The sequence below is a fragment of the Aethalodelphis obliquidens genome, unplaced genomic scaffold, assembly GCF_003676395.1.
Source record: "Aethalodelphis obliquidens isolate GAN/ISIS:26980383/991018 unplaced genomic scaffold, ASM367639v1 scaffold1, whole genome shotgun sequence".
Lineage (NCBI taxonomy): Eukaryota > Metazoa > Chordata > Mammalia > Artiodactyla > Delphinidae > Aethalodelphis > Aethalodelphis obliquidens.
The window spans coordinates 11,500,130-11,528,108 of record NW_020837945.1 but is presented as its reverse complement, the minus strand read 5'-3'; the positions used below and the strand labels follow the sequence as shown (position 1 = coordinate 11,528,108).

At 40.2% G+C, this 27,979-nt stretch overlaps 1 protein-coding gene and 1 long non-coding RNA gene across 10 annotated transcripts in view; one reads left to right on the top strand and one right to left on the bottom strand.

The window, feature by feature from the left end:
* LOC113617556 (uncharacterized) overlaps nt 1–23,729 on the top strand; it is a 43,410-nt gene extending 19,681 nt beyond the window's left edge. Inside the window, exons 3-6 of one of the 4 annotated variants that reach the window (XR_003431700.1) lie at nt 3,360–3,492; nt 10,317–10,466; nt 22,315–22,424; nt 23,682–23,729. This is a non-coding gene — a long non-coding RNA (uncharacterized LOC113617556). Of the gene's footprint in view, nt 1–3,359; nt 3,493–10,316; nt 10,467–22,314 lie in introns of all 4 variants that reach the window. The other 3 variants (XR_003431696.1, XR_003431703.1, XR_003431704.1) reach the window with 3 other exon arrangements.
* On the bottom strand, nt 45–27,752 carry GART (phosphoribosylglycinamide formyltransferase, phosphoribosylglycinamide synthetase, phosphoribosylaminoimidazole synthetase). 6 transcript variants are annotated; one of them, XM_027101090.1, is made up of 22 exons: nt 27,668–27,752; nt 24,792–24,977; nt 22,256–22,351; nt 21,606–21,780; nt 20,425–20,536; nt 19,289–19,357; nt 18,229–18,354; nt 17,295–17,382; nt 16,649–16,734; nt 16,292–16,460; nt 13,182–13,413; nt 10,683–10,777; nt 10,283–10,392; nt 9,368–9,566; nt 8,115–8,366; nt 7,803–7,955; nt 5,978–6,184; nt 4,753–4,890; nt 3,531–3,661; nt 3,142–3,283; nt 1,990–2,105; nt 45–1,892 (listed from the first exon to the last, which is right to left on the bottom strand). In XM_027101090.1, exons 2-22 carry the CDS (start codon nt 24,934–24,936, stop codon nt 1,701–1,703), a joined length of 3,033 nt encoding a protein of 1,010 aa, XP_026956891.1. In that variant the 5' UTR covers nt 24,937–24,977; nt 27,668–27,752; the 3' UTR covers nt 45–1,700. The 6 variants fall into 6 exon arrangements, with proteins under 6 accessions (XP_026956891.1, XP_026956896.1, XP_026956911.1 ...); XM_027101095.1 differs by lacking the exon at nt 4,753–4,890; XM_027101110.1 differs by lacking the exon at nt 24,792–24,977 and having other exon boundaries at nt 27,668–27,740.
* Between the last annotated feature and the right edge of the window lie 227 nt (nt 27,753–27,979).

Sequence of the window (27,979 nt, the reverse complement as noted above, 5' to 3'; positions counted from 1 at the left end):
ATTTGTTTTACTCCTGCTTACACAAATAGAAACAGAGACATCTATAATAAAAGACAAATGTCCATATTTATTACATTAATAAAAAACTAACATCTTATTTTCACCCTTCTATGCATTGTCTTTTTCATAACTTAAATGACCTTTTGAGTATCATTATAAACCAACAGCTGCTCACACACTCAACATGTCCAAATAATATTGTTTATCACAAACTAGACAGTAGGACACCCTTTCAGCTGACTCCTCTGTCCTTTCAGTATCATCCCTGCTACTTTCAACTTTTTTTTTTTTGGTTTCTGTCAACCACATATTTCAGACACACTTTGATTCTTCCTATCTGAAGATACTGAATCAGCTACCTTCCATGGTGTCCAGGTTCCTTTTAGTGGATATTAGTGCCTAAATAGGGCTGGAAAATTGTATTTCTAAAGTCATAAACTCTTATTGATTTTTCTCATTTACCCTGGTACCAGCTTCTACTTTTATTACAGTATATGATTTTATCAACCAATAACATTTTCCTTTACATCTTCTAACTTTCTAAAAACTTCATAGGATAGCTTGGCATATACATAATAGGTGCTTATTATGTTGAGTGAGCTCTCTAGAAAAAAGTGAGTCAATTGTTTCTGCAGCAAAGACACCTATGTAAAATGATGTACCTGGACATCATTTGATGACAGTTGCTGACTACAGTCAAGGAGAGGTAGGGTAATGTTGGCCAGCTGCCTGGGGAAACTGACTTGCACCAGAGGCAGTGATGAGGGTCTCTTGGCAAAGGTGTCTGTCCTTTTTTCTGGCACTCTGCTTCTCTTGACCCTCTTTCCTGTATTAAGGTGAGAGTTTACTCTCTTCTGTATATAACTACTGTAAGAGTCCTGTGCCGTTAAGTTTTGAGTTTAAACTCCAAGGGAGGACTTGAACAGGGCTTCAAGGTACCCTTCCAGTAAGGTGCCCCCCTGTTGGGCAGGCAGAGCTCTCAGGCCACCTTGAAGGTGGCTCAGCAGTCTAAGGCTGGCTGGCTGCCTATGGGCCAGGTGGCCATTCCCTGTTTGCTCAGCGATGACAGAAATGTGGTCCTATGTGTAGGGTCATGCACATGTGGCCCAGTATGTCAACCTAGACCTCCCAGTTCCAGAACTGCATATCCACATTAGAAATGACTGGCTAGAGTGGGAAATCATGCAGTCCCATTATACTCTTTACTAGTCTGAGTAGACTGCCTTCCATCCTCCCAAACTGTGAAGCTAAAATCTGGGTGTTACAAAAATTGTCAATTATTATAGGAATGTGTAATGATATTTCAAAGTACAAAGAACACTATCCCTCAGAAATGGGAACTACCTCAAAATTTTATGACACCAACTTAGGATCAGAATAATTAGAGAAGTCTCAATTCAAATCAGTACAGATATACAATATGGGGAAGAGACATTAACTTATTAGACTTATTAGCTCTTCGAAAACGAATATATAAGAAAGATTAAGTTTTGGTATCTTATTTGGCTGAAAGTAAAAGGAATTCTGAATGCCTGTTTTGATGATGAACAAAAAGGCCCCAAACAGGTAAAACCTGAAAGACCACTGGAAGCAATACATATATGTCTTAGATGTCTTTCAGGCTGAGTCCACGATAAAAGTCACCCTGCAAGTAGCTAGAATTCTTTCAAAGCTGGCTCCATTTCTTGGATTAGGATGCTTCATTCCTCTTTGACCCAACAGATCTTGCCATTTTCTCCAAGCCGTACAGTTCCACTGGCCACCAGCTGGAGGGCTGAGGGAAATATTTTATGTTCTGCTAATTTTACTCTTTCAGATAGAGTTTCAACAGTGTCACCCCTCTTCACCGGAACAGCTTCTTGTAAAATAATTTGTCCAGCATCTACATCTTCCTGGAAAAGAAAAATGAGAAAGTTTTGAACATTACTTCTGCCAAGTACAAGTTACATTAAATACTAATAAAATTTTGGTAGAAAGAGACATACTCACAGCTACAAAGTGCACGGTGCACCCAGTGACGGTGACCCCGGCATCCAGGACTTGTTCATGGGCATTTGAACCCTTAAACGAAGGGAGCAAGGATGGGTGGATGTTGAGCATTTTCCCTGGAAATTAATTAAAACATAGTGGTCAGAATTAAAAAACCCTATGTATTCTGTCAAAGGAACATACACTTTCCTGTCTAGAATCAGGAGTCAATAGGAGCAAGGTTTTTCTAGGATGGGTGTTTTCTTTGTCAAAGACAGAAATGAGGAAAAGTGAAACACACGTTCTCATCCAAGGAGGCCCTGGGAGCAGCAGGTTTCTGCCTTGCACAGCTGAAGACACACCAAGGGGCTTCTGAACAGGGGCCTGCACTGACTCAAAGCTGGATGGGGAGGGGTTCTAATCTGGATCATAGGGCTCTTGAAGAAGATTCAGCTTGTCCCTGGCACATAATATTAGAAAGACAGGAGGTTCCTGCGTAGTGTCTATGTGCTTGACTTCTAACCGTGAAGTGGCATGTTCACATGTGACTAATCCACAGATGCCGGATTAGTCAGTCTGTGTGCCTTATGTCATCAAAAGCATTGCCTGTGGTATATTACACCACAAGTGCTCTAACTATATTCACTTAAGAAAACAAACTCTCCGAAGAGGAAATACATTTATTGACCAAATATGTGCACAAAAAAGAACCACAGGAAGCAGTCAAAACTTCTGCGGGAAAGGCATTAACAGCAGACACTATGTTATCTGGCAACAATGCCTTCCTTTCCATCTTCTGGCAATGGTTCACAGTTCCTCAGAAGAGGAACTCTATTTTGGGATACAGAGAGTCACCTTCTCTTGCTTCTAAACAAGTAAAAAAGTCTCTTCCCAATATTTATCCAGAAGATGAAATAATATGTTTGCAGTAATGTGAAACCAACCTAAGCTACATTAGAAACCGTAATTACAGCAGGCCAAAGAAAACTGATAGAGACAGCAGGATAATAAATCATTATTCTTTGGGCTAAAGGCAAAGGAAATTCAGTTATGACGTGTGTCAAAATAAACCATCACAGTAAATACCATGACTGGGATTGTTTGGCAAGTTCACCACCCTATAGCCCATTTTCAGTCAATTCCTCAATGTAGTATCAAACTATTTTTGCTTACCATTCCATTTTCTGACAAAGGGGCCAGATAAAATTCTCATGAATCCTGCAAGACAGACTATGTCTGTGGAGAACTCTTCAAGGACTTGGTCTACTGTAGTGTCAAATGCTGCACGATTTTTATATAATTTATGATTAATTACCTAGAATAGAAAAAGATAAGTACAATCCATTTCCAACAAATTACCAAAAATAATTTAAAACTCAACCTTTATATAGACTATACTTCACCTCCTTCTGAAGATACACTTGATGTCAAGAATTAAGGAATGGACAGGATGAATATAAAGGCAAGCCCAGCACCCACCCCAAATCCAGGCATCCAAAGAACACTTGGGGGCAGATTATGAGTGTAAGTAATCTTGAAAGATACTTTTCAAAGTAACTTACCCTGGTGGGAATTCCGGCTCTTTCTGCTTTATCTAAGCCAGACACTGCAGCTTTGTTGGAGATCACAACAACAATGTGTGCAGAGCTACTTGGCTCCCTAGTACTGTCTATGAGAGCTTGGAGGTTTGATCCTGAAAAAGGGAGAAAAGCACAGGTGAGTGCACACTTCTTTAAAACGTTTATACCATTTTGAATAGGGAATGGTCAAGATTTTTGAATAAAAATGTCTTAGAAAAGATTGGCAAAATATGTGAGGCTTTAAAATTCCGTTCCTCTTAGAATAATGGATTAGTATCTTACAAAAACATAGGCACTCCTGGTTCAAGGATACGTAATTGCTCCTGCAAAATAATATGATTTAGCAGACCAGTAGAAACAGTATAACATGATTTTAAGACTGATTGATGAGGAATAAGCTGCTTAATTAAGCAAAAAAATCAACCCTCTGAAGAAGAATAAACCACTATGACCCTTACAGTAGTTTCTTTGCTTTACCATCAACTTGGGTCTAAAGTATATTGAAACCTTAAAATAGACTTGTAAAGCAATTATACTTCTGGGAAAGTTAACCTAAAGAAATAACCAGATATGCACTTACAAACTTATTGTATATTTAAAAGAATGTTCATAGCAATGTTACTTAAAACAGTGGACGGAATTCCCTGGCCGTCCAGTGGTTAGGACTCTGCTCTCACTGCTGAGGGCCTGGGTTCAATCTCTGGTCAGGGAACTAAGATCCCACAAGCTGCATGGCATGGTGCAAATAAAAAAAATAAAAGGAAAAAAGAATCATACTATATCCATCCATATGAGAGAATACAATGCTCTTAGGACTTTACCCCACTGTCCGCAGAGTCAAACACAAATTTTGTATTGTTACTATTAACAATTTAAAAAAGCCTCAACTGTCCTAAGACTTTTCAACTACAAAGCTATGATTCAAAAGAAGTTCGAATTTCCATTCTGTCTTTTCTAGCTTCTCTCTCTTCAACCATCTTCCCCACACCCTCTACTCTTCCTTTAGAAGCTGCTTCAAATGCCTGAGAAAGTGGAAAGACTGAGGATGTAGAAAAGATAACACTCCTTAATGATACCTAGGCCCCAGTACTGAGAGTGTTCTCAGAGTCGGAAGGAGGGTTTTTTTTTTGGGGGGGGTGGTGTGGGTGGGAGAAAAGGAAGAGCATTTCTACAGCTCTATAGTAAAGAGGAAGCCACATCTCACCTGTCCCAGATATTAAGACAGCTACTCTTGCCTTTTTTGGTTGAACAGAGACATGATTTTTCAGGGTGCCATTCTCCAATACTGATCTATTTATTTGCATGGTTTCAATCAGATGCTTGACTTTCACACGAGGAGAACCTTTGTTTCAAACACACCCAATAAATAAAAAAAAGAACAACTGTGAATTAACAGTAATATGGAAAGAGAAGTGTTCTATAAAAACTTTAGAGTACTGTATTTTATTCTGAAAATAAGATATGCAAGGACTAAAATAATATGTTCGCTTCACTTACCGTCACTCATTCATACAAACTTCCTGATGGTGAACATATATAACTGCCCACTTCAACTAAAAGGTACAGCACTATATCTAAACATAAAGTGGATATGTTACTGCCTGCCAGTGTTCTGTCTCCCCTTTCCCGCAAGTCTTGCATCCACAATAGTGCTATGACCTCTTGGCTTCAAGGGTAGGCATGTGACCCAAGCAAGGCTATTCAAAGACTCGATATAGGATGTTGAGAAAGAGAGGGCCTCTCTTACTGCAATGTGAGTTGAAGGATGTGGGCTCAAGACATCTTTCCGGTATTTGGAGAGCCTGCCTGAAAGTGAAAGCCACACAATAAAGGGATGAAAGGCAGATACAGACAAAATTAACAAGCCTTGACATCTCTGTTAGAGAAACTGAGTTGGTTTTCTGTCAATCTGCCAATTTCTAGTACTTCTAACAGAGTTCTAAGTCATACACAGTACTGGTCAGGGTGCTTGCTCACTACTCCTTGAATTGAGCTGAACCACAAAGCAGAGCCTGAGACAAGGTCTTACATGCGAGGTGATTACTTTGGGAAGTGATCCTAGGGAACCAGAATGAGGACGGGCAAGAGCCAATATAAGAGTGTGTTATTAAACTGGTCACCACTGTGGGCAATTGGGGCTTGATTCCACTGAGACCCTCAAAGGAGCCATGTAGACTGTGCCTCAGAACCGCTCCCTTCTTCTGTCCCTAAAGTGGGCATTCATTCACTAGTTCTCACCCCGCTGGTCAAGGGCTGTCCTGCAGGGTGTAGTTGTGCATATGTCACTGCTACACAGAGGTGTCAGAGCCCTGAGGCAGAAATGAAGAGATGCATGGTATTACTGGCATGGGTGTTTTCAGGTTACAGCTGCGTAAAGATAGTTGCCTATCAATGGCTTGAAACAGAGCAACTAAATAAGGAACAGTTACCTTCAGGACATGCAACCACTCTGCCGATCACCCAGGCTTCTTCCTTGTGCTGCTGAATATCCTGCAGAATCTGCTGTGTCAGATCCTTTGATACCACGAGGGCAGCCCCAATCCCACAGTTAAATGTTCTGGCCATCTCTTCTTCAGAGAGGTGTCCTTCCTGCTGTAACCACGAGAAGATCCTGGGGATCCTCCAGGTCTGGGCATCTGAAAACAGGCAAGAGTTGTTCAATTAACCTATTATTGACACAAAGTATAGAAGTATATACATATACAAACCTATGGAAATTAAAACCAGCACTGCTATTTTATAGAGGGTAAAACTATAAACGGGCCTTTCAGAAGTTTTTTTGGGATCCATTTGTACCTCAGGCATTAAGAACACTTTTCTTGTCACACTTGGCCAGTATTCACGATTGAGTGAAGTTTTGTGCTGCGTTAACTAACTAGATTCTTAGAAATCCCCTAATGAATTAGATGCTCTAATGGCTGAATTCCAGTAAAGGCCGGCATACTACCCTTTTGTGAATGTGAAAAAAAAAAAAATCTAGATTTAGGTGTAAGAACCTATCCTCTAATACAACAAAAATCTCTAATAAAAAATTTTAGGTAATACCTATATAGACACACACATAAAATTCTTTTTTTTTTTTTTTTTTTGGCCCTGCTGCATGGCCTGCAGGATCTTAGTTCCCTGACCAGGGACTGAAACCGGCCATTGCAGTGAAACCACTGAGCCCTAACCACTGGACCACCAGGGAATTCCCAACCAATAAGGTTCCTGAAACAGCAATCTTCACTCATTGTCTCTGTATCTCTGCCATCACCCCCCGCTCCAATATATGGGGGGGTGGTATCTATCTTCACCAAGCTGCTTTTTGACACTGCTAACCAGTGTCATGTTGAAATCCTTGCTCGGAGTTGATACTTTCACATGGTTTACTGCCTGATTTTGACTATTCTTTTTTTAGAAATTCTACCTCTGCCAAACTTTAAGGTGGGTGGAATATTGAGGAACAACCTTTTGGTCCCTCCTATTCTCTTTGTGATTAACTATTACTATCTGCATATAAGTACCCAACTTAACTTCTGCTCACAAAAACACTACAATAAATACTTCAAAGATGTAAAACACTGTATTTCCACTTCCTATTCCAAATCTACTCACCTACTAAACTAGAAACTTGGGACTTCTTTTTTCCTTCTAAGCACAAAATGGTTCTCCAATCTGTTTCCCTTCTCTATGCCTTGGTTCAGGTCTCCTTTATCCCCTGCACAGACTATTTAATAACTACCACTTCCCTTCCCAGCATGTTCCTGATTCCATCTTGATAGAGCTTGAGCTTACTGACCCCCTTGGAGAATCTGCTTAAAGAATTTCATCTAAGTCAATTACATGAGGACTTTATGCCTTATAAACATGGCTAATGAAGCAAGAAAAGGTGGAAAAGGTCAGTCCTATTTTTTCCACAAGAAGCCCCAATGATCTGAGAATTTTCCAGGTAGGGACTTCCCTGGTGGTCCAGTGGCTAAGACTGCACTCCCAATGCTGGGCGCCCGGGTTTGATCCCTTGTCAGGGAACTAGATCCTATATGCCACAACTAAGAGTTCGAATGCCAAAACTAAAGATTCTGCATGCCACAACTAAAAAGATCCTGCATGCCACCAACTACGACCTGGCACAGCCAAATAAATAAATATAATATTAAAAAAAAGAATTTTCCACATAATCATATGTGTACTAACTACCCATAAAGTTTCCTTCCACAATGTATTTTTCCTCATAACAGTTTTCTGAGCAAACGTTCTTTTTAGCAATCTTACCTAAATCCACCCCAAATTTCTGAGGTAGGACTCTGGGGATGTTTTCTAGCAATCCCCCACCGGTAATATGTGCAAAGGCCTTAACATGTCCTGAACGCAGGACAGGTAACAGTGAATGGCTGTAGATTCTGGTTGGAGTTAGAAGTAAATCACCTGTATATTAGGAAGATGAGACAAAAACTTAGTCTATGAATATAAAACCAAAACATATGCAGTTTGTTCCATTCTAACTTTAAGTAACGAAAGCCTAACCCAACTAAGTGGTTGCTCAGACATTCCCAAGCAGGAGAGTTTAAATGTGAGTATGTTTACCTAAGGCCTGGCCACCACAGCCATCAGGTGCTGGAGAGGAGTACTGAAGGGAAGATTTCGCTACAATTTTCCTCACAAGGCTAAATCCATTGCTGTGAAGACCAGATGAAGCTATTCCAATAACAGCGTCCCCTTCAGTGATTCTTTCCAGGTGAGGGAGTTTCTGATCCCGCTCCATTGCACCAATGGCAAAACCGGCTAGATCATACTCTCCAGGAGGGTACATGTCAGGCATTTCTGCCGTTTCACCTCCTGGCAGAAAGAGAAAACAAGAGCAAAGAAATCACCGAATATTATAAACCTGTCTAGGAAGTAGTGACACCAGCTACTCTTCATATGAACAATTAAACAAAAGCTGTATTCCGCAAACATCTAAGCATGATTTCAGGGGAAATAGTGCTAATTTCCACAAAGGGTGAGTATAGCCTCCAAACATCATTATTTTTACGGGATGAATACTCAGTTGAATATAACACCATTTCTCTAGCAGTTAGTTTCAGAAATGCTTTCACCTATATGTGATCTTTACAATCACTCTATGTTCCAATAATGGTACAGGCTTAGAGAAGTGATTTAATAGACCTGCCTAACTCTAAATGCCCTGGCCTAAAAAATATGTCATAGTTCATACTACCACGATACTGTGTAAAGACACGGTCTAGGCAGGCAGATCCGAATTAGGAACTGTTCTCAAAGATGGCTGAAAGGCAAGTTTGGCTTTGGGGACATACCTGTCCACAGAAATGGTAATATAAAATAGGTAGTTTTGTTCCTTGGTCAACCTACAAATTAATTGTGTTCAAAATCCTCATGTATGTATTTAATATTTCTGTAAACCTTGGGTACATTTTATTCTTAGTGTCATTTCTGTGGGAAAATAAGGCTTAAGTTAAGACTCAGAAAGCCAAGACCCGATCTGCCTCTGCTGCAGGGCCATAGGGAGGAAACAGCCCCCTACCCTGTCTGTCCAGGAGGCCACTGAGAGAGATGGGAGTGAAATGGTGGCTAAGGATCAGGGAGAAGATAAGGCCTGGGCGATGGTGGAGTATGAGTCTCAGTCTGGGGACCAAGCCTTGAGGGGAGGGTTCGAGGGCACAAAGATCTAAGTTGTCCTTAGGTGGTGTCATCTATACTTTACTTGCCTCGTCTTGTGACACACAGTTTGTCTCGTTAGGTATACTGGTAACCGATCATGTTTGTACATAGGGCTGAAATACGTAAGAAGGATGTGTGATTAAAATGGATGATCATACCGAGGAGAGCACATCCGGCTTTTTTACAAGCTTTAGCAATTCCAGCAACAACAGCTTCAGCTGTACTGGGGTCAAGTTTTCCACAGGAAAAGTAATCGAGGAAAAAGAGGGGCTCCGCTCCTTGTGCCAGAATATCATTTACACACATCGCAACCAAATCTTGACCAATGGTTTCATGTTTATGGCACTGCTGGGCAATCTACAGAAGAATATAAACATCCACATAAGAGAATAAGCTCCAACCTATATCTTGTCAATTATCAGTGGAGGCTAACAATATTACTGACTTTTGGCTAGGTGCTCTGAACACCTAAAGACAAAAGAACACTAAATTCCGATAAGCTACTTGGTCCGAAAGTATTCCCTTTTTTCCCCTAAGATAACCCTTCTATCCGGATATAGTCTCACCAACACTGTGTTATTAGAAACACGTAGCTATTGTAGCCAACTGTATGATTACTTGGTGTGGTTCTCTTTAGTGCATATATGTCAAGAGGGGAAAGATATGTATTTTATTTGTTTATTTATTTATGGCTGCATTGGGTCTTCGTTGCTGCACGTGGGCTGTTGTGGCGAGCGGGGGCTACTCTTCATCGCGCCACATTGCAGTGGCTTCTCTTGTTGCGGAGCACGGGCTCTAGGCGTGCGGGCTTCAGTAGTTGTGCCACGCAGGCTCAGTAGTTGTGGCTTGCGTGCTCTAGAGTGCAGGCTCAGGAGCTGTGGCTCACAGGCTTAGCTGCTCTGCGGCATGTGGGATCTTCCTGGACCAGGGCTTGAACCCTTGTCCCCTGCATTGGCAGGCGGATTCTTAACCACTGCGCCACCAGGGAAGTCCCGAAAGATATGTATTTGATACACAGTAAATTCTTTCATGTCTTTCATAAAAGGCCTTTACTCACATAGGTGTCTGATTACCTTCAGTTTAGTTCCAACGCCGTCTGTTCCACAGGCCAGAAGAGGATCGTTGAAACCGGCTGCTTTCAAATCAAAAAGACCAGCAAAACCTCCAAGATCAACATCACAGCCTGTTGGAGAGAAAATTAATTACTTGCTGCATTTCAACAGCAAAGAGTTGATCAAGAAAGCAGATATTAAAGGGGTATACATATCCTTTTGAGTTTAAGGTCATGGGTAAGAAATGCTTTTAGTGTTAGAGATAAGAAAGCCGAACACTATGAGTTTGGCTTAAATGGGGCAAGACTTACAGCAACTTGGCATTAATCTGGAACATTTTCCTCAGTAAACTACAAAGCACAAATCAATACACAATGTTTGTCACAGTTAATGAACTAGCAAAGGACAGGCCCTGACTTACCTGGTCTGGAGGTGGCTTTTGCTAAAGGCTTAATTTTCTTGACCAGCATATTTCCAGCTGCAATATCTACCCCAGAGTCCTTGTAAGTCAGGCCCCTGAAGAGTTTAAAAAAACAAAGACATCACCTAAATGCCAGGGAAGAATTATTTTAACCTTAACATATTATTTAAAGCAGAAGATATCACTAGTGATTTTCATATCCCCCAATACGCTGGGCCATATCCAGAGATTTTGATTTAGCTGGTCTAGGGCAGGTCCTAGGAATTGAAATGTGTTTAAACAACCTCCTCAGTTGATCATCACTATTTGGAACTTCACTATTTGTAACTACCTCTCTAACTTAACTATTTCTTCCAGAAGTACTTGTCACAGGCAGTTAAATATACCAATATTTGGCCGTAATATTTCTCTGTGCAATTTTGGTATGGGAAGGAAAGGAGTGCCAAAACGGAGTCAAAAAAGTGGAAATTAGGATTATAAGGACTCTACAAAGAAATCCTCAATAATGAAACTGAGCCCTTACTGCAATAATAGAGAACTGTATGTTTCCTTATAACTAAAGACAGTAAGAAATAAGATTTAAAAAACTCCAAAAAAAGCAAAACCAGGTAATGATATTCAGTGCATCATTTCCATCTATAATAGTGCCAACAAGTTGGAACAGTACATTTAGAGATCAAGTTTATAAATGGCAATGTGACTTCATTAGTCTTGCCTTACAAAAATGACAACTCTGGATTAGTGGGATTCAGGGATACGTGAAGAAATATGTCAAGTTTTATTAGAAGCAAGGTGCCAGGGTACAGACTTGAGAGAAATGTGGCAGTTAACTCCAATAAAGTTAGCAGTCTGGGGTCATGCTTATATAGGAAACGAAGTTCTACTGGTTAAAAACAACTCTTTTGTCAGGTAGCAATTGGCACTGTAGCCTCTCATCTTCTTCATCTTTGAAGAATCAGATGAATATTAAGATTTCAAGTCACTTGAAATAGGTCATTTCAATAGAATCTAGTCATTTTGAAATAAAAAATAAAATTTTAGCATGGTATTTTAATGTTCAAAAAAATTCCATTATTTAACCTTAAAAAATTTGCCTATCAGTAACAATGTAACTTGAATTAAGTTGCTAAAAATTTCTCATTTTGTCCTAAAACATATTTATTTCTCATAGATGAACTCAATGAGCAATAGTAATTGTGATGAGATCAAAATACCCACATTTGCAGTTAATAGTTCATTGATTTTACAAAGGAATAGTTAGTTGTATATGACAATAAATGAATCAATAAAGGGTTTACAAAATACATTTCAGTAATAAATATAAATGCAGTGACCAAATGAGATGGCCAAAATTTATAGTACAATCAAATAAAGTTGCAAAGTTAGACAACCAATATTTTCATCCTGAATTCTTTGACAAAATCATGAACTAAGATAAATACAACAGGGATTTCTCTGGTGGAACAGTGGTTAAGAATCTGCCTGCCAATGCAGGGACACAGGTTTGTGCCCTGGACCAGGAAGATCCCACATGCGTGGAGCAGCTAAGGCTGGGCGCCACAGCTACTGAACCTGTGTTCTAGAGCCTGAGAGCCACAACTGCTAAGCCCGTGTGCCACAACTACTGAAGCCTGTGCACCTAGAGCCCGTTCTCTGTAACAAGAAGCCTGCGCACCACAACAAAGAATAGCCCCTACTCGCCACAACTAGAGAAAGCCCACGTGCAGCAATGAAGACTCAATGCAGCCAAAACTAAGTAAGTAAATAAATAAATTTATTAAAAAAAGATAAATACAACAGTAATATATAAATATATGATAACTCAAGGAAAAAAATCCCTTCCCCCTTCTTTATTGATGAATAATTGACAACTGATTGCATATATCTAAAACGTACAATGTGAAAAAATCTTTCAACAGCACTGATCTTATTGAGCTTTTCAAACATGAGCTACCATGAAGTTTTTTCCATTTCATTTGAATATTGCTGTAACTAGTAGTTTCAATTCAAACTAAATGCAAATCAAAATCAGATCAGTCGGGCTTCCCTGGTGGCACAGTGGTTAAGAATCCGCCTGCAGATGCAGGGGACACGGGTTCGAGCCCTGGTCTGGGACGATACCACATGCCACGGAGCACCTAAGCCCATGAGCCACAACTACTAAGCCTGCACTCTAGAACCCGCGAGCCACAACTGCTGAAGCCTGCACACCTACAGCCTGTGCTCCGCAGCAAGAGAAGCCACCGCAATGAGAAGCCCGAGCACCGCAACGAAGAGTAGCCCCCCTCACCACAACTAGAGAAAGCCCACACCAGCAACGAAGACCCAACGCAGCCAAAAATAAAATAAATAAATAATTTATATACATATAAAAAAATCAGATCAGTCTCATAGAGTTAAGAATACAGAATGACTTAGTACAGGGTTAATGGAGTTTTCTACATCACCATTTATGCCAGTTCTGAAGCTGTGCTATAATCACCTTGGTCAGAAGTTTACCTGGGCTGCTGGAGGAAAGCTATGGCACGATAGCCAATGTCCTTCCTATAAATGGCCCCCTCAAACTTTATAGCAGCTAGTCCTTTCTTGGCTTCTTCAAGGGCTGAGATGAGATTTTCCCGGATGGCCGTTACTGTAAGGACCCTACCCCCGTTAGTCACCACTTTGCCATCTTTTAGGGCAGTGCCTGCTTGAAACACCTCTAGTCCTAAAGCTTGAGCCTCAGGAAACCCTGTAAGAGAGCATATTTGACATATCAATTGCAGTAATAATATTCTACACTGTGGCTTATAATTTCCAGAAGTTTTTTTTTTAAATAAAATCTTTATTTCACTTAAATGAATTTTCACAAGAATCCTATCAGAAAGGAATTAATGTAATATTATAGTAAATACAGCCTTTCTCCTAAGAACAGTCTGTTCCGCTCTAGGGTGATAACTGTATTACTAAAACCTTGTGTTATCATAAATCTCATGTAAGAGTGATTATTTCAATAAGGAAGGAAAAAAAAAAGCTAAGCCCTGAAAAGTTTGAAACTAGAAGCATAAAGTTATTTTCTCCCGAAAAGTTAAAAAAAAAAAATTAACAAAACCTAAACATCATGAATAAATCCTGCATTTTTTTTTTTTTTTTTTTTGCGGTACGCGGGCCTCTCACTGTTGTGGCCTCTCCTGTTGCGGAGCACAGGCTCTGGACGCGCAGGCTCAGCGGCCATGGCTCATGGGTGCAGCCGCTCCACGGCATGTGGGATCTTCCCGGATGGGGGCACGAAGCCATGTCCCCTGCAATGGCAGGCGGACTCTCAACCACTGCGCCACCAGGGAAGCCCTAAATCCTGCATTTGATCACATTTTTTACTGAAGAGTAAAAGAATATCTTTTTGCTTTATCATAGCCAACTAAATAAAGTTGCTTTCTTTTTTAAAAAAACCAATAAGATCATTGCAATGCAAAACATATTCTTAATCTTTTCCCTAATACAACAATTGTAAAATTTTAAGACAAATATGATTTAAATTAGGTTTAGGGCTCAGCCTAAAAGAAAATCCCTGGCTTCATTTTTTCTTTTGGCTGCGTTGGGTCTTCGTTGCTGTGTGCGGGCTTTCTCTAGTTGCAGCGAGTGGGCTCAGTAGTTGTGATGCACGGGCTCTACGGCATGCAGGCTTCAGTAGTTGTGGCTTGTGGGCTCTAGAGCACACACTCAGTAGTTGTGGTGCACAGGCTTAGTTGCTCCATGGCAAGTGGGATCTTCACGGACCAGGGATCGAATCCGTGTCCCCTGCACTGGCAGGCAGATTCTTAACTACTGTGTCACCAGGGAAGTCCCCTGCTTCATTTTCTTTTGAATTAGTTTTAAGATCTCACATATATATTTTACATTTAAAATATTATTAGACTGTGTTTTCTAAATTCTGAAATGACCAACACGGACAGTTTATAAAAAGACAACCTCTTAATTAAAAAGAAATTTTTTTTCCTTATTAATTAATTTATTTTTGGCTGAGTTGGGTCTTTGCTGCTGTGTGCGGGCTTCCTCTAGTTGTGGTGAGCGGGGGCTAGTCTTTATTGTGGTGCACGGGTTTCTCATTGAGGTGGTTTCTCTTGTTGTGGAGCACGGGCTCTAAGCTCATGGGCTCTAGAGCACAGGCTCAACAGTTGTGGTGCACAGGCTTAGTTGCTCCGTGGCATGTGGGATCTTCCCGGACCAGGGCTCGAACAGATGTCCCCTGCATTGGCAGGCGGATTCTTATCCACTGTGCCAGCAGGGAAGTCCCCCCCAAAAAACTTTCATATCCCTAGTTTGTCCTTTTCCATTTCTCTTTTAGCACCATATTTGGTAATCTGTTAATACACATCTTCCTTAGGTGTTTTTTATTTTTTGCTGTATCAAATTTTCTTTAAAACATTTTTTTAATTGTAGTTGTTTATAATATCGTGCCTTCTCTACGTGTTTTTATTTTTTCAAAATATTTATATATTATTTATTTATTTTGGCTGCTCTGGGTCTTAGTTGTGGCATGCAGGCTCTTAGTTGTGGCACGCGTGAGGGATCTAGTTCCCTGACCAGGGATCGAACCTGGGCCCACTGTATTAGGAGCACAGTCTTACCCACTGGACCACCAGGGAGGTCCCCCCAGGTGCTTTTATAACATAGGGGCGTTCAGTCACAGGTACTCAAGTATGTGGTGGTATCAGTAACACCCAATATTGGGGTGTCAGAAATAACTATGACACTTGTCACCCCAATCTTAGGGAAATTTCACCAATACAAAAGATCTTGATTCTATCCCTTCCCTTTCTCCATTTTAAAAGGCAATCAGCTCCTAACTGCCCAGCTGCCATGTGTGGGACGCACAGGGCAATGGACTTACTGTCTGGGTAAGACAGAAATAGGGTGTTTGAATCAAACACAGTATTGGGGTATTAAGACTTACTGTCTGGGTAAGACAGAAATAGGGTGTTTGAATCAAACACAGTATTGGGGTATTAAAATCCCTAGCAGGCTGCCAAATGACAGCCTGCTAGGGATTTTAAAGGTCTGGTGTTGGCCTTATCGTGCTGGAACTTATTTAGCATTTTAAAACACTGCTTTATCTAACATCATTTAACTAGATGCCTCACCTCCTATAAGGAGAAACAGAAGAGAAGGCTATACTTCTGAAACTTTTAATTCTGCCATCAAAGTGACCATGGGGTGCACTGCAAACTGGGGGGTTAATTTGTGATCATTCAGAGATCAAGCCCTGAAATTTTCTCCTTGATGTAATTTATATTAAAGTTCCTCCAACTCTCATACATTCCTATTATCTTCTTGGCTCTTGGAGGATGGACAAGAAAAGCAGCACTGGGTGATTCTCTGGAAACTTAGCTAGGCCCACTTAAGTCTTCGCTGTGCAGGAAGAGAAACGGACGGCAGTTCTTTAAATACAGTAATTTTGGATATCTGGACACCCGTATCCAACAAGCAACATGCTTATGTTAGAAACCCCTAAAAGGTTACTGATGTCTCTAAACCCTTAAAAGGAACACAACATTGAATGGGACAAAGGCCTACTGTGGTACTGGTCACCTGTCACATTGCAATCCAACCTTTTGTTCTCTGATATTCACCTGTTATCTCTACACCCTTGGTGTAGTCTCCTGGATAACCTTTACTTGCCATGACCACAGTTACGACAGTGCGGTTGTCAAGCCAAACAGGCAGAGATGTGCAGAGCAGGCCATCTAAGGTAGACTGAATCACTTCATAAAGGTCACTTTTAAGAAGTGGGAGGATCACCTGGAAAAACATAATCAACATGGCAACTAAGAGAAACTTCAGTTGTCCTTAGACATTTTATTCACTGGGATACCAGAACTTGCATATGTTTCTCAAAGGTAATTATTTCAAGGCTGATAAATCCTAAGATTAAAACAACACACATATTCTACAAAGTAACACTTTATATTATTATCTTTATTACTTACTTGGCACTCTGGATCACCAAAACGGCAATTAAACTCCAGAACTTTTGGGCCATCCTTGGTCAGCATTATACCAGCATAGAGGATACCTTCGTTAAAAAATGGAAAAAAAAAAAGAGTCTATAATGAAGACACTGTATTGTGACTATGAAAATCAGAATATAAACTTATAGTACTGAAAGTTTTGGAATGGCCGTAACAAATGTTATAACAGTGGTCAATTAAAAAAAGAAAATGGTGGGCTTCCCTGGTGGCACTGTGGTTAAGAATCCACCTGCCAATGCAGAGGACACGGGTTCAAGCCCTGCTGGGAAGATCCCACAGGCCGCAGAGCAACTAAGCCCATGTACCACATCTACCGAGCCTGCGCTCTAGAGCCCGTGAGCCACAACTACTGAGCCTGTGTGCCACAACTACTGAAGCCCAGGCACCTAGAGCCCAAGCTCCGCAACAAGAGAAGCCACCGCAATGAGAACCCCGCGCACCGCAACGAAGAGTAGTCCGTGCTTGCAGCAACTAGAGAAAGCCGTGTGCAGCAACAAAGACCCAATGTGGCCAAAAATAAATAATAATAAATATATTTATAAAAAAAGAAAATGTTGCAAACTTACTTTATAAATAATGTCCACAATGACATCAATATGCTTACCTGTGTATGGCACACCCTCCTGCTGCATGCCATCCACTGTCTTCTGAAGAATAGTATTTTTAATTTTTAGCAACAAATCCTTAGAAACCTAGGGAACATAGAGACTTATTTAAATGTAACTGGTATTTAACTGAAAAAGTCCTCGCCCACACTGAGGCTCCTTTGTATACTTATAGTATATTCTATGCATACCTCATTAGCCTATAAATTGAGAATCTAGAGTTTATAAATTAATTGTAGAAATTATTGCACATGCATGCTGCAACTAAGAGTCCACATGCTGCAACTGAGACCCAGTGCAGCCAAAATAAATAAGTAAACAATTTTTTTTAAGTAAAAAATATACGTAAATAAAATCACTTTTACCAAATGGTAGTTTTAATACACAAAGTCTAAAGTAAACCCTGTTTGGTTTTTAATCTACTTAAGAAAAATATCTAAAAGGCACTATATTATTAGCACAAACAATTATAACTATCAGCAGTGAAAGGAAATGGGTGAGTTTCTGAAGTGCTAATTTATTTATAATATGCTCAATGCATATTTTTCATAAACATTGTCAAGGAATTGTTTGGAAACATGCTCTATCCGTTATGAAGTAGAAAGACTAGAAGAACAAATGGTAGTCTGACCTGGTTCTCAATTCACCATACCCACTCTTACTGAGCACTTGTGTATAGGGCCCTGGATATCCAATGATGAATAAGGAGGGGCTAGAAGGATCTGTTCAATCGATACTTAAGTTAGTTCCTCAAAGGCTTTTAGAAAAGGTTAGTTTTAGAGTGAGACCAGAAGAGACACTTTTCATTTACTAGGAAAACCAATTTGCTGATTAGTAATATCATTTACAGAAAAAAAAACAGAAAGTGCCTAAGAGCTCTTTGAGAAGACCAAAAAATGACTACTGAACTTCAGCTGAGCCTCTGTGAAGTACCTGAGGTGCTGGACAATAGGCTCCCATTCCCCCTGTGTTGGGGCCCTGATCTCCCTCCAGCAATCGCTTATGGTCCTGTGCTGGGGGCATGGGGGCCACAGTCTTTCCATCAGTGAAGCACAGACACTGTAGAGAAAACAAACGGTCCACTTAACCTTAAATGCCAAAAAGTAAAAAAATAATTTAATAAGGAGAACTATATGTACCTTAACTCTAATTAGAGGAAAAGTTTTCTTTTTTAAAGTAAAATGATTTAAAACATAAATAACCCTAAGTTTCCTAGATCGAGAATCAAAAGATCCTGTATACTCTGTTCTGAAGGATCTGTAATTTTTGAGCTAGGTTGGGGGGGCACGGAAATCAAGCTACTCTCAAAGTAAAAAATTTCAACCTTTCCCCTGTTTAAATAATGGGTGATACAAATCCAATTTGCCTACTGCTACACTGGGGATGATGTAAGTCCAATTTGCCTACTGCTACACTGGGGATGATTAAAAGAAGATAAATTCTTCGGACTTCCCTGGCGGTGCAGTAGTTAAGAATCTGCCTGCCAATGCAGGGGACACGGGTTCGAACCCTGTTCTGGGAAGATCCCACATGCTGCGGAGAAAACTAAGCCCATGTGCCACAACTACTGAGCCTGTGCTCTAGAGCCTGCGAGCCACAACTGAGCCTGAGAACCACAATCACTGAGGCCATGTGCCACAACTACCGAAGCCTGCACACCTAGAGCCCATGCTCTGCAACAAGAGAAGCCACCGCAATGAGAAGCCCGCGCACTGCAACAAAGAGTAGCCCCGCAGCTCTCAGCAACTAGAAAAAGCCCGCGCAGCAACAGACCCAATGCAGCCATAAATAAATAAGTTTATATATTTTAAAAAAAGAAGATAAATTCTTTTTTCATTTGTATCTGAAATACTAAACGTATACAAATTCCTGTGTAACTGCTCAGGTTATGCTCTTGGATGAAGCGACCAGAGTAAACCAAGCCTTTTTTGGGATCATAGGTCAGATAACACAGCTTATACTCTGTAAAAGTCCAAAAGATGAATATACATACAGACACCTCTTCTCCTTCAAGAAGTTCTTCAATGACAGTTGTTTCTCCAGCTTCTCCAAAAGCTTTATCCTTATTGTCGATAAAAACAAAACAAAGAGAAATAAATTATAAGCTTTTATTATTTACTTAATTGGCTGTTGTCATTTTGCACCATTTGTATTACGAACCAACGCACTAGTATTATAATTTCTCTTTCTCTCTCTGAAAGCTGCAAAGGAACATATATGAATGTTTCCTATTTTTATTTTATTTATTTATTTGTGGCTGCATTGGGTCTTCATTGGTGCACACAGGCTTTTCTCTGGTTGCCCCGAGTGGGGGCTACTCTTCATCGTGGTGCACGGGCTTCAGTAGTTGTGGCTCGCGGGCTCTAGAGCGCAGGCTCGGTAGTTGTGGTGCACGGGCTTAGTTGCTCTGCGGCATGTGAGATCTTCCCGGACCAGGGCTCGAACCCGTGTCCCCTGCACTGGCAGTCGGATTCTTAACCACCGTGCACAAGGGAAGCCCGAATGTTTCCCATTTTCAGAGTTGCAATGATGTAGAGTTAGCACTGGTACAGATGAGATGAACACATCATTTAAACTCTTCTGGGGGTCCAGCTTTCCAGTTTCAAATAAGGTTAACAGAAAAACAGATGTTTTCATCATTACCATTTAACTCTATTTCTGACTTATAATTATGTTTGCTTACAATAATTATACTAATGTCTGTGAAAACAGATTTCCACAAGGGGGAGAAACCCACAACAACCAAGAAGGATCATAAAAAGCAAAGTATATTAATTCATTGCTTCACTTTTCTTAGACCTGAGACACAAAGGATAAATACTTTTTTTGTCCTCATGGATTGTTGAGTGTTTATTTATATGTTCTGTAGTCTGAGGACTTTCTACCTTTCAGAGCAGACAACAAAGGATGCTAAACAGAACTTACTTGCAAAGAACAGAATCATAGTTTAGCCATCAGTGTAGATGTGTAACAACCCTTTTACAGAGATGGATTATAATACATAGTACTATGAAAAATAACTGTTTGCTATACGTTTTCCTTGCCTTGAGGAATGTTTGTAAGCTTAACAGTATTTATTTATCCAGTGTGACTAGAAAATTATAAACTTTTTAAGAGGCATCAACTTACCTGCATAATCTCCTGTACAGCTTTGCAGGCCTCTTCTTTGCTCTTTGCGACAACTACCCCTTTCCCAGCTGCAAGACCACTGGCCTTCACAACCAAAGCAGGGAAGTCTGCACTGTGAAGACAGAGTAAATTTCAATATCCAATAAATCTTTAAGATTCAAAAGTTTAAAATGCTTTGGCATTGTGTAATAATATGCTATAGCAACAACTGAAAAGCAGAAAAAAAAAAAACTGCTAACACCATTTTGATGTACTTCCTGCCAGGATTTTTTTTTCCTATGTATTTCTTTATAGTTGTGGTCATATGGTACATACAGTTTTGCTTTTCTCACTTACCATGAGATCATATAAGCAAAATCTTTGGGGGAAAACAGCACTTGCATAGCATGCATATGGAATGACCTTTTAAGATACAATATAAAGTAATGAATCATGCTCTCCTTCAAGTAAAAGATGTAGCTGTATAAGACCAATATAAGCATGGATACACAGATCATTTCTCCAAGTACACATAAGAAACTGTTGTTGGTAGTTCCTTCTATTGAGTAGAACTGGAGATCTAGAAGGAGACTTACCCAAAGTAAGTAACAAAATTGTTACTTGGAAGGTATCTGGCTACTAGGAAATAATAAAATTCAATGTAGGATGAAGAAAAAACAAAGAATGAAACTGACCCAACTAAAAAGAAAACATACCAGGTAAAAAGGAAAAGTGTCAACAAAAATAGGGGGCAAAGGCATGTATCTACCAACATTCATTTATTGCTCAATGTTCTCCATATAATAGAGAACAGGATGTTTAATTTTAAGATTTAGGATTGAACAGTGGTGGCAGAAGGCCAAGTGATGATTCCTCACTCTAGTTAATTATTGATGAAAAAAATCACCATCCTTTATGTGTCAATTTGGCTAAGAGGGAATGCCTATACAACCAAATGTATCCTTTTCCCCTAGAAACTATTCAGCAACAAACATTAAAAAAATTTATCTTAAAAAAAAAAAATTTATCTTTCTGCAAGGCCGCAAGAGTAAATCCCATTTTATTTTGATGTTGGAAAAAGGCAGTCTACATCCTATGAGTTTTCCCCTAGAATTATCTTACTATAAACTCGTAACATAAAAGTGACCCGTATATTCAAATATCATATAACAAGTGCCCTTCACAGGCTATCTTCTATTTACCTCATAATGAAGCAGCAGGCTTCTTCAGCTTTGGTGAAAGCTCTCCACTGTGCAGTTGGGATTCCATGTCGGTCCATAAACTCTTTGGCAAACCTCTTGCTGGACTCTAACTGAGCTGCTTCTGCTGTGGGGCCAAAGCACCGCACTCCTGCAGATGTCAGGCTCCCAACAATTCCTAGGGATGGAAACAAGCAGCCGTAGCCCAGCTCTCTGCAGGGCCTTTTCATTCTGAAGAATTAGGATCAGGCTAAATATACATTGAGATGAAGCAAATGGCAGAGAATAACTACGTTTTTCATGTTTTATATAGGATATAAACAAAATGCTACTGACACATGATTCAAATCCAACAAAAATCATGTGTGATATTCAAATACATGGATTATTAAATAGACACCAGAATAGAGCAGAATAAAAACAAAATATTTCCTACAGCTGCAAATTTGATCTCTCATTCAAATTTAGTCTTATTATTCATACTACTGATGCTTGGGGGGGGGAATCCTGGAATCCATAAATTTCAAGAGGGTGAAAGCTTTCTCAGTGTATTATATTAGAAATCCTCATCTGTAAAATGTATTAGATGAGATGATCTCCAAGCTCCTGTTAGCACGGTGTATACCATAATAATAAACAGCAATGAACTTTACCAGCAGCCAGAGGTGCCTCTGGTCCAACAACTACAAATTCAATTTTCTCATCTTTGCAGAACTGTGCAAGGGCAGTGTGATCACTGATTGAGATGTCTGTGAAAAGAAAAAAGAAACAAACCCACCTTGTTTATAAAAACATTCTTTAAGTTAACTGTCTATCTGAAATGTAAGTACTATACTTTGGTATGCCTATTAATTGTTGGTTTTCTTTTACTGGTACAGATGGGTTTCACCATGAGAAATTCAGAGCACAGTACATCAGGCTAACCAACAAAGCTCAGTTCTCTGCTTTGTTATCACTACAGTGATAGCAGAGAACTGAGTAAGTTTTCCAAGAGCTATACTTTCTTGACTATGGTGTTCATGTTGCCAGTGCTGATTGTAAACAAAAAAGTGTACCAGAGAATATACTCAGAAACTGGTCTTTTAAATGTCATTCATTCAAGATTTACTGAGAACTGCTATATGCTAGATACTGTCCTAGTCACCAGGTTAAGATGCAAACACAAACAGGGTCCCTATATTTAAGATGCTTATATTTCACTGTGGGAATGTTGAGTTATAAATATCCAAGCAAAATAATACAAAGTGTGAACAATTAGGCAAATCTGATGTGAGGTAAACTGGGAGGCTATTTCTGATTAAGCCAGAAAGGGTCTCTTTGCAAAGACGTTTAAGGTAAGAACTGAAGGATGACTTTTAAGACCTAGCTCACTTTTCCAATGTACAAGCCAGGTAAATTTTCTTTCTTGATGGGAGTTCTAAGTAGTAGTAGGATCAACCATATATTAATCATGAGTAGGTTCTATAGGCGCTCTTCTGCTTCACTGTTATTTGGGCCACCATTCTTAAGCTGGCTGAAGTCTCTGTACATATGTGGTATTTGTGATGTGTAGGGGATAAGTGCAGAAAAGGCAGAGTTCTCAATCTACAGGAACTGCCTGAGTGGGATAAGGATGGAGTACCATGCACTCTGGGTTAGTAGCTGCAAACACAACTGGGCTGAACAGAGCCAACTACCTCAGCACAGCAAAGGGTGGCAAGAGGAAGATGACACACCTAACCTGTCACTACAAGTGATAGCAGCCTCATGACAATATTGGGAGATTTTCATGGGCTGGTCTGTATAACATCAATTGCATCTAGATAAAATGTGCCATTTCTTTAAAAAAAAAAATACAATACCTCACTCCCAGAGTTTAGATCCCAGGGAAGCAGATATTTTCTTATCTTTTTCTTATTATTTTTGCTCCTATGTACACAATTATCTTCTCCCAGTTGGTACCTTGCTGGGTCTATGTTCTCTCCATAAATATTATGTGCCACGTAGGGTACTAGGCACATTGCACACAGTGCAAAATAAGACAGGAGACACGGGACTTCCCTGGTGGTGCAGTGGTTAAGAATCTCCCTGCCAATGCAGGGACACTGGTTTGAGCCCTGGTCCTAGAAGATCCCACATGCCGCGGAGCAACTAAGCCCATGCACCACAACTGCCGAGCCTGTGCTCTAGAGCCCGTGAGCCACAACTACTGAAGCCTGTGCACCTAGAGCCTGCGCTCTGCAACAAGGAAGTCACCGCAATGAGAAGGCCATTCACCGCAACAAAGTGTAGACCCCGCTCGCCACAACAAGAGAAAGCCCATGCGCAGCAACAAAGACCCATCGCACCCAAAAATAAATAAATAAATTTATTTAAAAAAAGACATGCGACTTCCTTGCCCTCATGCAGTTTACATTCTAGAGCTTATGTTCTAGGAGGAAAATGAAGATAGGAGACAGACAAAAGTAAAAGAAGATACAGATAATAGTCCATGATTGAAAACAAATGAATTGGGGGGTGAACATGCTTTACTTAGAAACTTTAGGAAAGTCCTCTTTGAGATGGTAACATAAGTTGAGACCTGAATGATGAAGAGCCAGTCATGCTAGGAGTGAGAACAAAGTCCAAGGCAGCTCTGTTTGGGATACTGGCAGGACTGCATGGATAGGGCACAGTGAAAAGAAAACAAGGGCTATAAAAGATCAGGCTGGAAAGGCCAGCAGAGGCCAGATCACAGAGGGTTTCGTAAGGACAGTAGTTTGAGTTTTATACTGACTACTATGAGAAGTCACTGAAGAATTTAGTGCAGCATAAGAACCGATCATCTTTTCCTATTTACCGGTGGAAGAGATGAAGGCTGAGATCTATTATGGAGTAAGAATTGCCAGAACTTACATTTAATAGCACTGCTCAATTTTGCATTCCCCAAAATACACACCAAAACACCTTTAACCTATATTAGGCATTTTGTAACTTTTTCAGTGGACGTGTTTTGTAAGGTTTAAAATAATCTAAGGTAAGAAAATGATACACTCTGAACAACAGGATACCTTAAATTACAACATATGGCAAGTATTCAAATTACCACATAAATTTCTGGGTTAAAAAAAGCATTCAAATCTGAACAGCAATTGACCTTTATAAAGAAGAGATGTGAGTGACAGTTTTATCATTTATAATCGTTCACTTTTACTTCAAAAAAATGATTACCAGTGTTCGAAATCTTTTCAGAGCAGGCAGTGCCTGCATTTCCTGGGGTAACTAACACTTGTTTGACATGATTAGACTGTGCAAGTTTCCAGGCCAGAGTATGTTCCCTTCCTCCATTGCCAATTACAAGTACTCGGGCTGCCATTGCTCAGTCTGCAAAGCAGGAATTCAGCAGGAAAATGAAAGCTGCAGAAAGAAAACCACAGTTGATAGTTTAGAATACAGGTACTTTAGAAACCACGATTTCTAAATATGATTTAAGTAGTTATTTGTAATCATACAAATAACATTTTATCCCAGCAATTCATTTGTGAAAAACTAGGATTCATAATTTGAGAAATATGACTGTGTACTCTTAAGGATTAGAGCAGTACTTTAAAGCTCCTTATTGCAGTAAAACAAAATCTATGAACAATCACCCTTCTTTGGGCTTCACTTTTATTTATTTATTTTGGCCGTGCTGGGTCTTAGCTACGGCATGTGGGATCTTTGTTGCGGCATGCGGAATCTTTTAGTTGCAGCATGCAGAGTGCTGGCTGTGGCATGCAATGCGGGATACAGCTACCCGGACCAGGGATTGAACCCTGGCCCCCTGCATTGGGAGGGCAGACTCCCACCCACTGGGCCACCAGGAAGTCCCTGGGCTTCACTTTTAGAAGATTTAAAAGTCATCAAATCTCAGTTAAAAATGAAAATGTTTTAACTTTAGACACCAAATTGAAAATAACTGTTTTTAAACCTTTAGTCTTATAAATAATAGACTTTAAAGTTACAGTAAATTCAAAGAAATGTTTAAGACTAGAGCCCATAAAGGGTCAAATAGTAAATATTTTCTGAGGGCCATATAGTCTGTGTTGCAATTACTGAACTCTGCCACTGTTGTATGAAAGCTGCCTTGGACAAGAGACAAATGTGGCCTGGCTGTGTCCAGTAAAAACTTACATAAATAGGCAGTTGGCTGTAGGTCATAGTTTGCCTACTTCTTCTCTAAGTAACAGGAAGCTATCAGAGGTTTATAAAGCATAACTGTGGCTGTGTTTCCATAAAACTGTATTTATGGACACTGCAATTTGAATTTTGTATAACTGTCATGTGTCACAGAAACATCACTTTTCCTTTTCTTCCCACAAACATTTAACAATGTAAAAACTATTCTTATTTGGTGGACTGTACAACAACAGGTAGTAGGAAGGATTGGCACAAGAGCAGTAGTTTGCTGACCCCTATTTAAGAAGTTAGTGCAATATGCCAGAAAATTGGTAGAGAAGGCAAAAATCAAATTTGAACACGTCTTGCTTAGTTCTGGCATTTGATCCTGGGCAGGATAGGCAACTATCTCTCAAGCTAACAGTGTGACCCTGGTTAAGCTCTTATTACCTGCAATTCAATTTCTTCACATCATAAAAGGTGGAATTAAGAGAATTTGTCTTATGAGGCCTAGTAAGAATTGAAATGACATTTATAAACAATTAGTACAATTTCTTACACTCAGCAGTAGTAAATGCTAACCTGCTATATTTTATTTATTACTTTTGCCAAATTGATGCTTTAGGGAGAGAAAGAAATTCTAACAAGAAAAAAAAAGCCAAAGGAATGAATAACTTGTCACATTCATTTACTGATTTTCAGAAGACATGTAATTATGTAGAAGGCGAACTGATAACAGGAAAAACTGAAATCAGTTACTTCTCATGAGATGCTAGCATTACACGTTTAAAGAAAAATATAATTTGCTAATATAAAGAAGATTTTTTGAGCACTAACTTCGTGCCAGATGCTATTCTAAATGCTTTTCACGAATTACTTCACTTAATCTTAAGAATTCTGTGAGGCAGATAGGATTACCATGCCCTCTTTGCAGATAAATAAGTAAGGCTCAGTTAGGTTATGTAACTTGCTGCAGGTCACATAGATAAGTGGAGATGTAGCCTGGATTCCAACGGAACCAATTTTGCTTCAGATACTCTTTAACAGTTGAAAATATGAGGAAGAAAAAAATTACTAAATTATCATCTCGGAGAAAAACACTATTTTAGCTTACTGGAAAAGACTTGCCGCGTGTATCGACATATCTAAAATGAACGTATCTTTAAATTTAGAGAAAACATTTATGTTTAGTTTGAATAAGAGGGTCAGTGAAGGGAAATTATCCTGATTACTGCCGCGGATCTCTGAAATAGGATTAGGACTCAGCCTGAGGGAATCTACACCCAGGAGTGGCTAGGAGGCCGCCAGCCAGAGTTGCCTAGGTTTGAGTTAAGGAGTTAAGACTTCCTAGCTGGGATACCTTGAGGGACTTAACCTTCTTGGGCCTCAATCATCTAAATGGGTAACACGAGGAGAATTAGAGAGCCAGGAAAAGCCATTTCAAAGGACTTGGTGAATTGGGACTTCCCTGACGGTCCAGTGGTTAAGACTCTGCGCTTCCACTGCAGGGGGCCTGGATTCCATCCCTAGTCAGGGAACTTAGATACCGCATGCTGTGCAGCATTGCCAAAAAAAAGAAAACAAAACAAAACAAAGGACTTGGTGAATAAAATAAGGTAGAAACCAACTACAAAATGGGACTAAGTAATCTGCTAGAGACAAACGATGCAAAATGAGAAAATATGCAATTTAGGTGCATGACCTAAAAAACCTAAAAAAGCAGAGAGATGCAAAAAGGCCCTGACACCTTACAAAGCAGAGAAAGTGATAGATACAATGTAAACCTCAGTTAAAACTGAAAAGCACATGGCCAACCCTCACCCACTGCGATTAAAAATAAGAGGACAATCCCTACCGCCAAACCAGTTCCTACAGTTTCATCCAATTCCTGATAGTAATCCCCAAACCAAACCATAAATGTAGTTTCCTGAAAAGCGGAGGAAACTTACCCACGGACCTAAGGCTCTCTAGGCGCTCGCACTTAGACCCTCGCTGCGCGCTCTGAGCCCACTCTCCCGCCGCGCGCCGGAAGTCGGCCGATGGGATCCGGCGCGCACGCCCCCCGCCCACCCGCCCCGCCCCCGGCTGGCTTCGCTTCCCCATTGGTCGGTGTGGCCAGTGGGCCCCACCGCGAGGTAATCGAGAGTGATTCCCTCCCGCTCTCGGGCGCGGCCTGAACCTCCACCAGAGCAAAGCTCCCAAGCCCTAGCGAGTTTACAGTGTAACACTGTAGGGTCAGGTGCCACGTAACGTCTCTTCGC

Coding starts and splice junctions, on each gene's coding strand:
- GART (XM_027101090.1), bottom strand. CDS start 24,936: ATGGCAGCCCGAGTACTTGTAATTGGCAATGGAGGAAGGGAACATACT. Junction 22,352..24,791: donor TGAAAAGATTTCGAACACTG/GTAATCATTTTT, acceptor TTCTTTTCACAG/ACATCTCAATCAGTGATCAC. Junction 16,735..17,294: donor GGAGGGTGTGCCATACACAG/GTAAGCATATTG, acceptor TTTTTAACGAAG/GTATCCTCTATGCTGGTATA.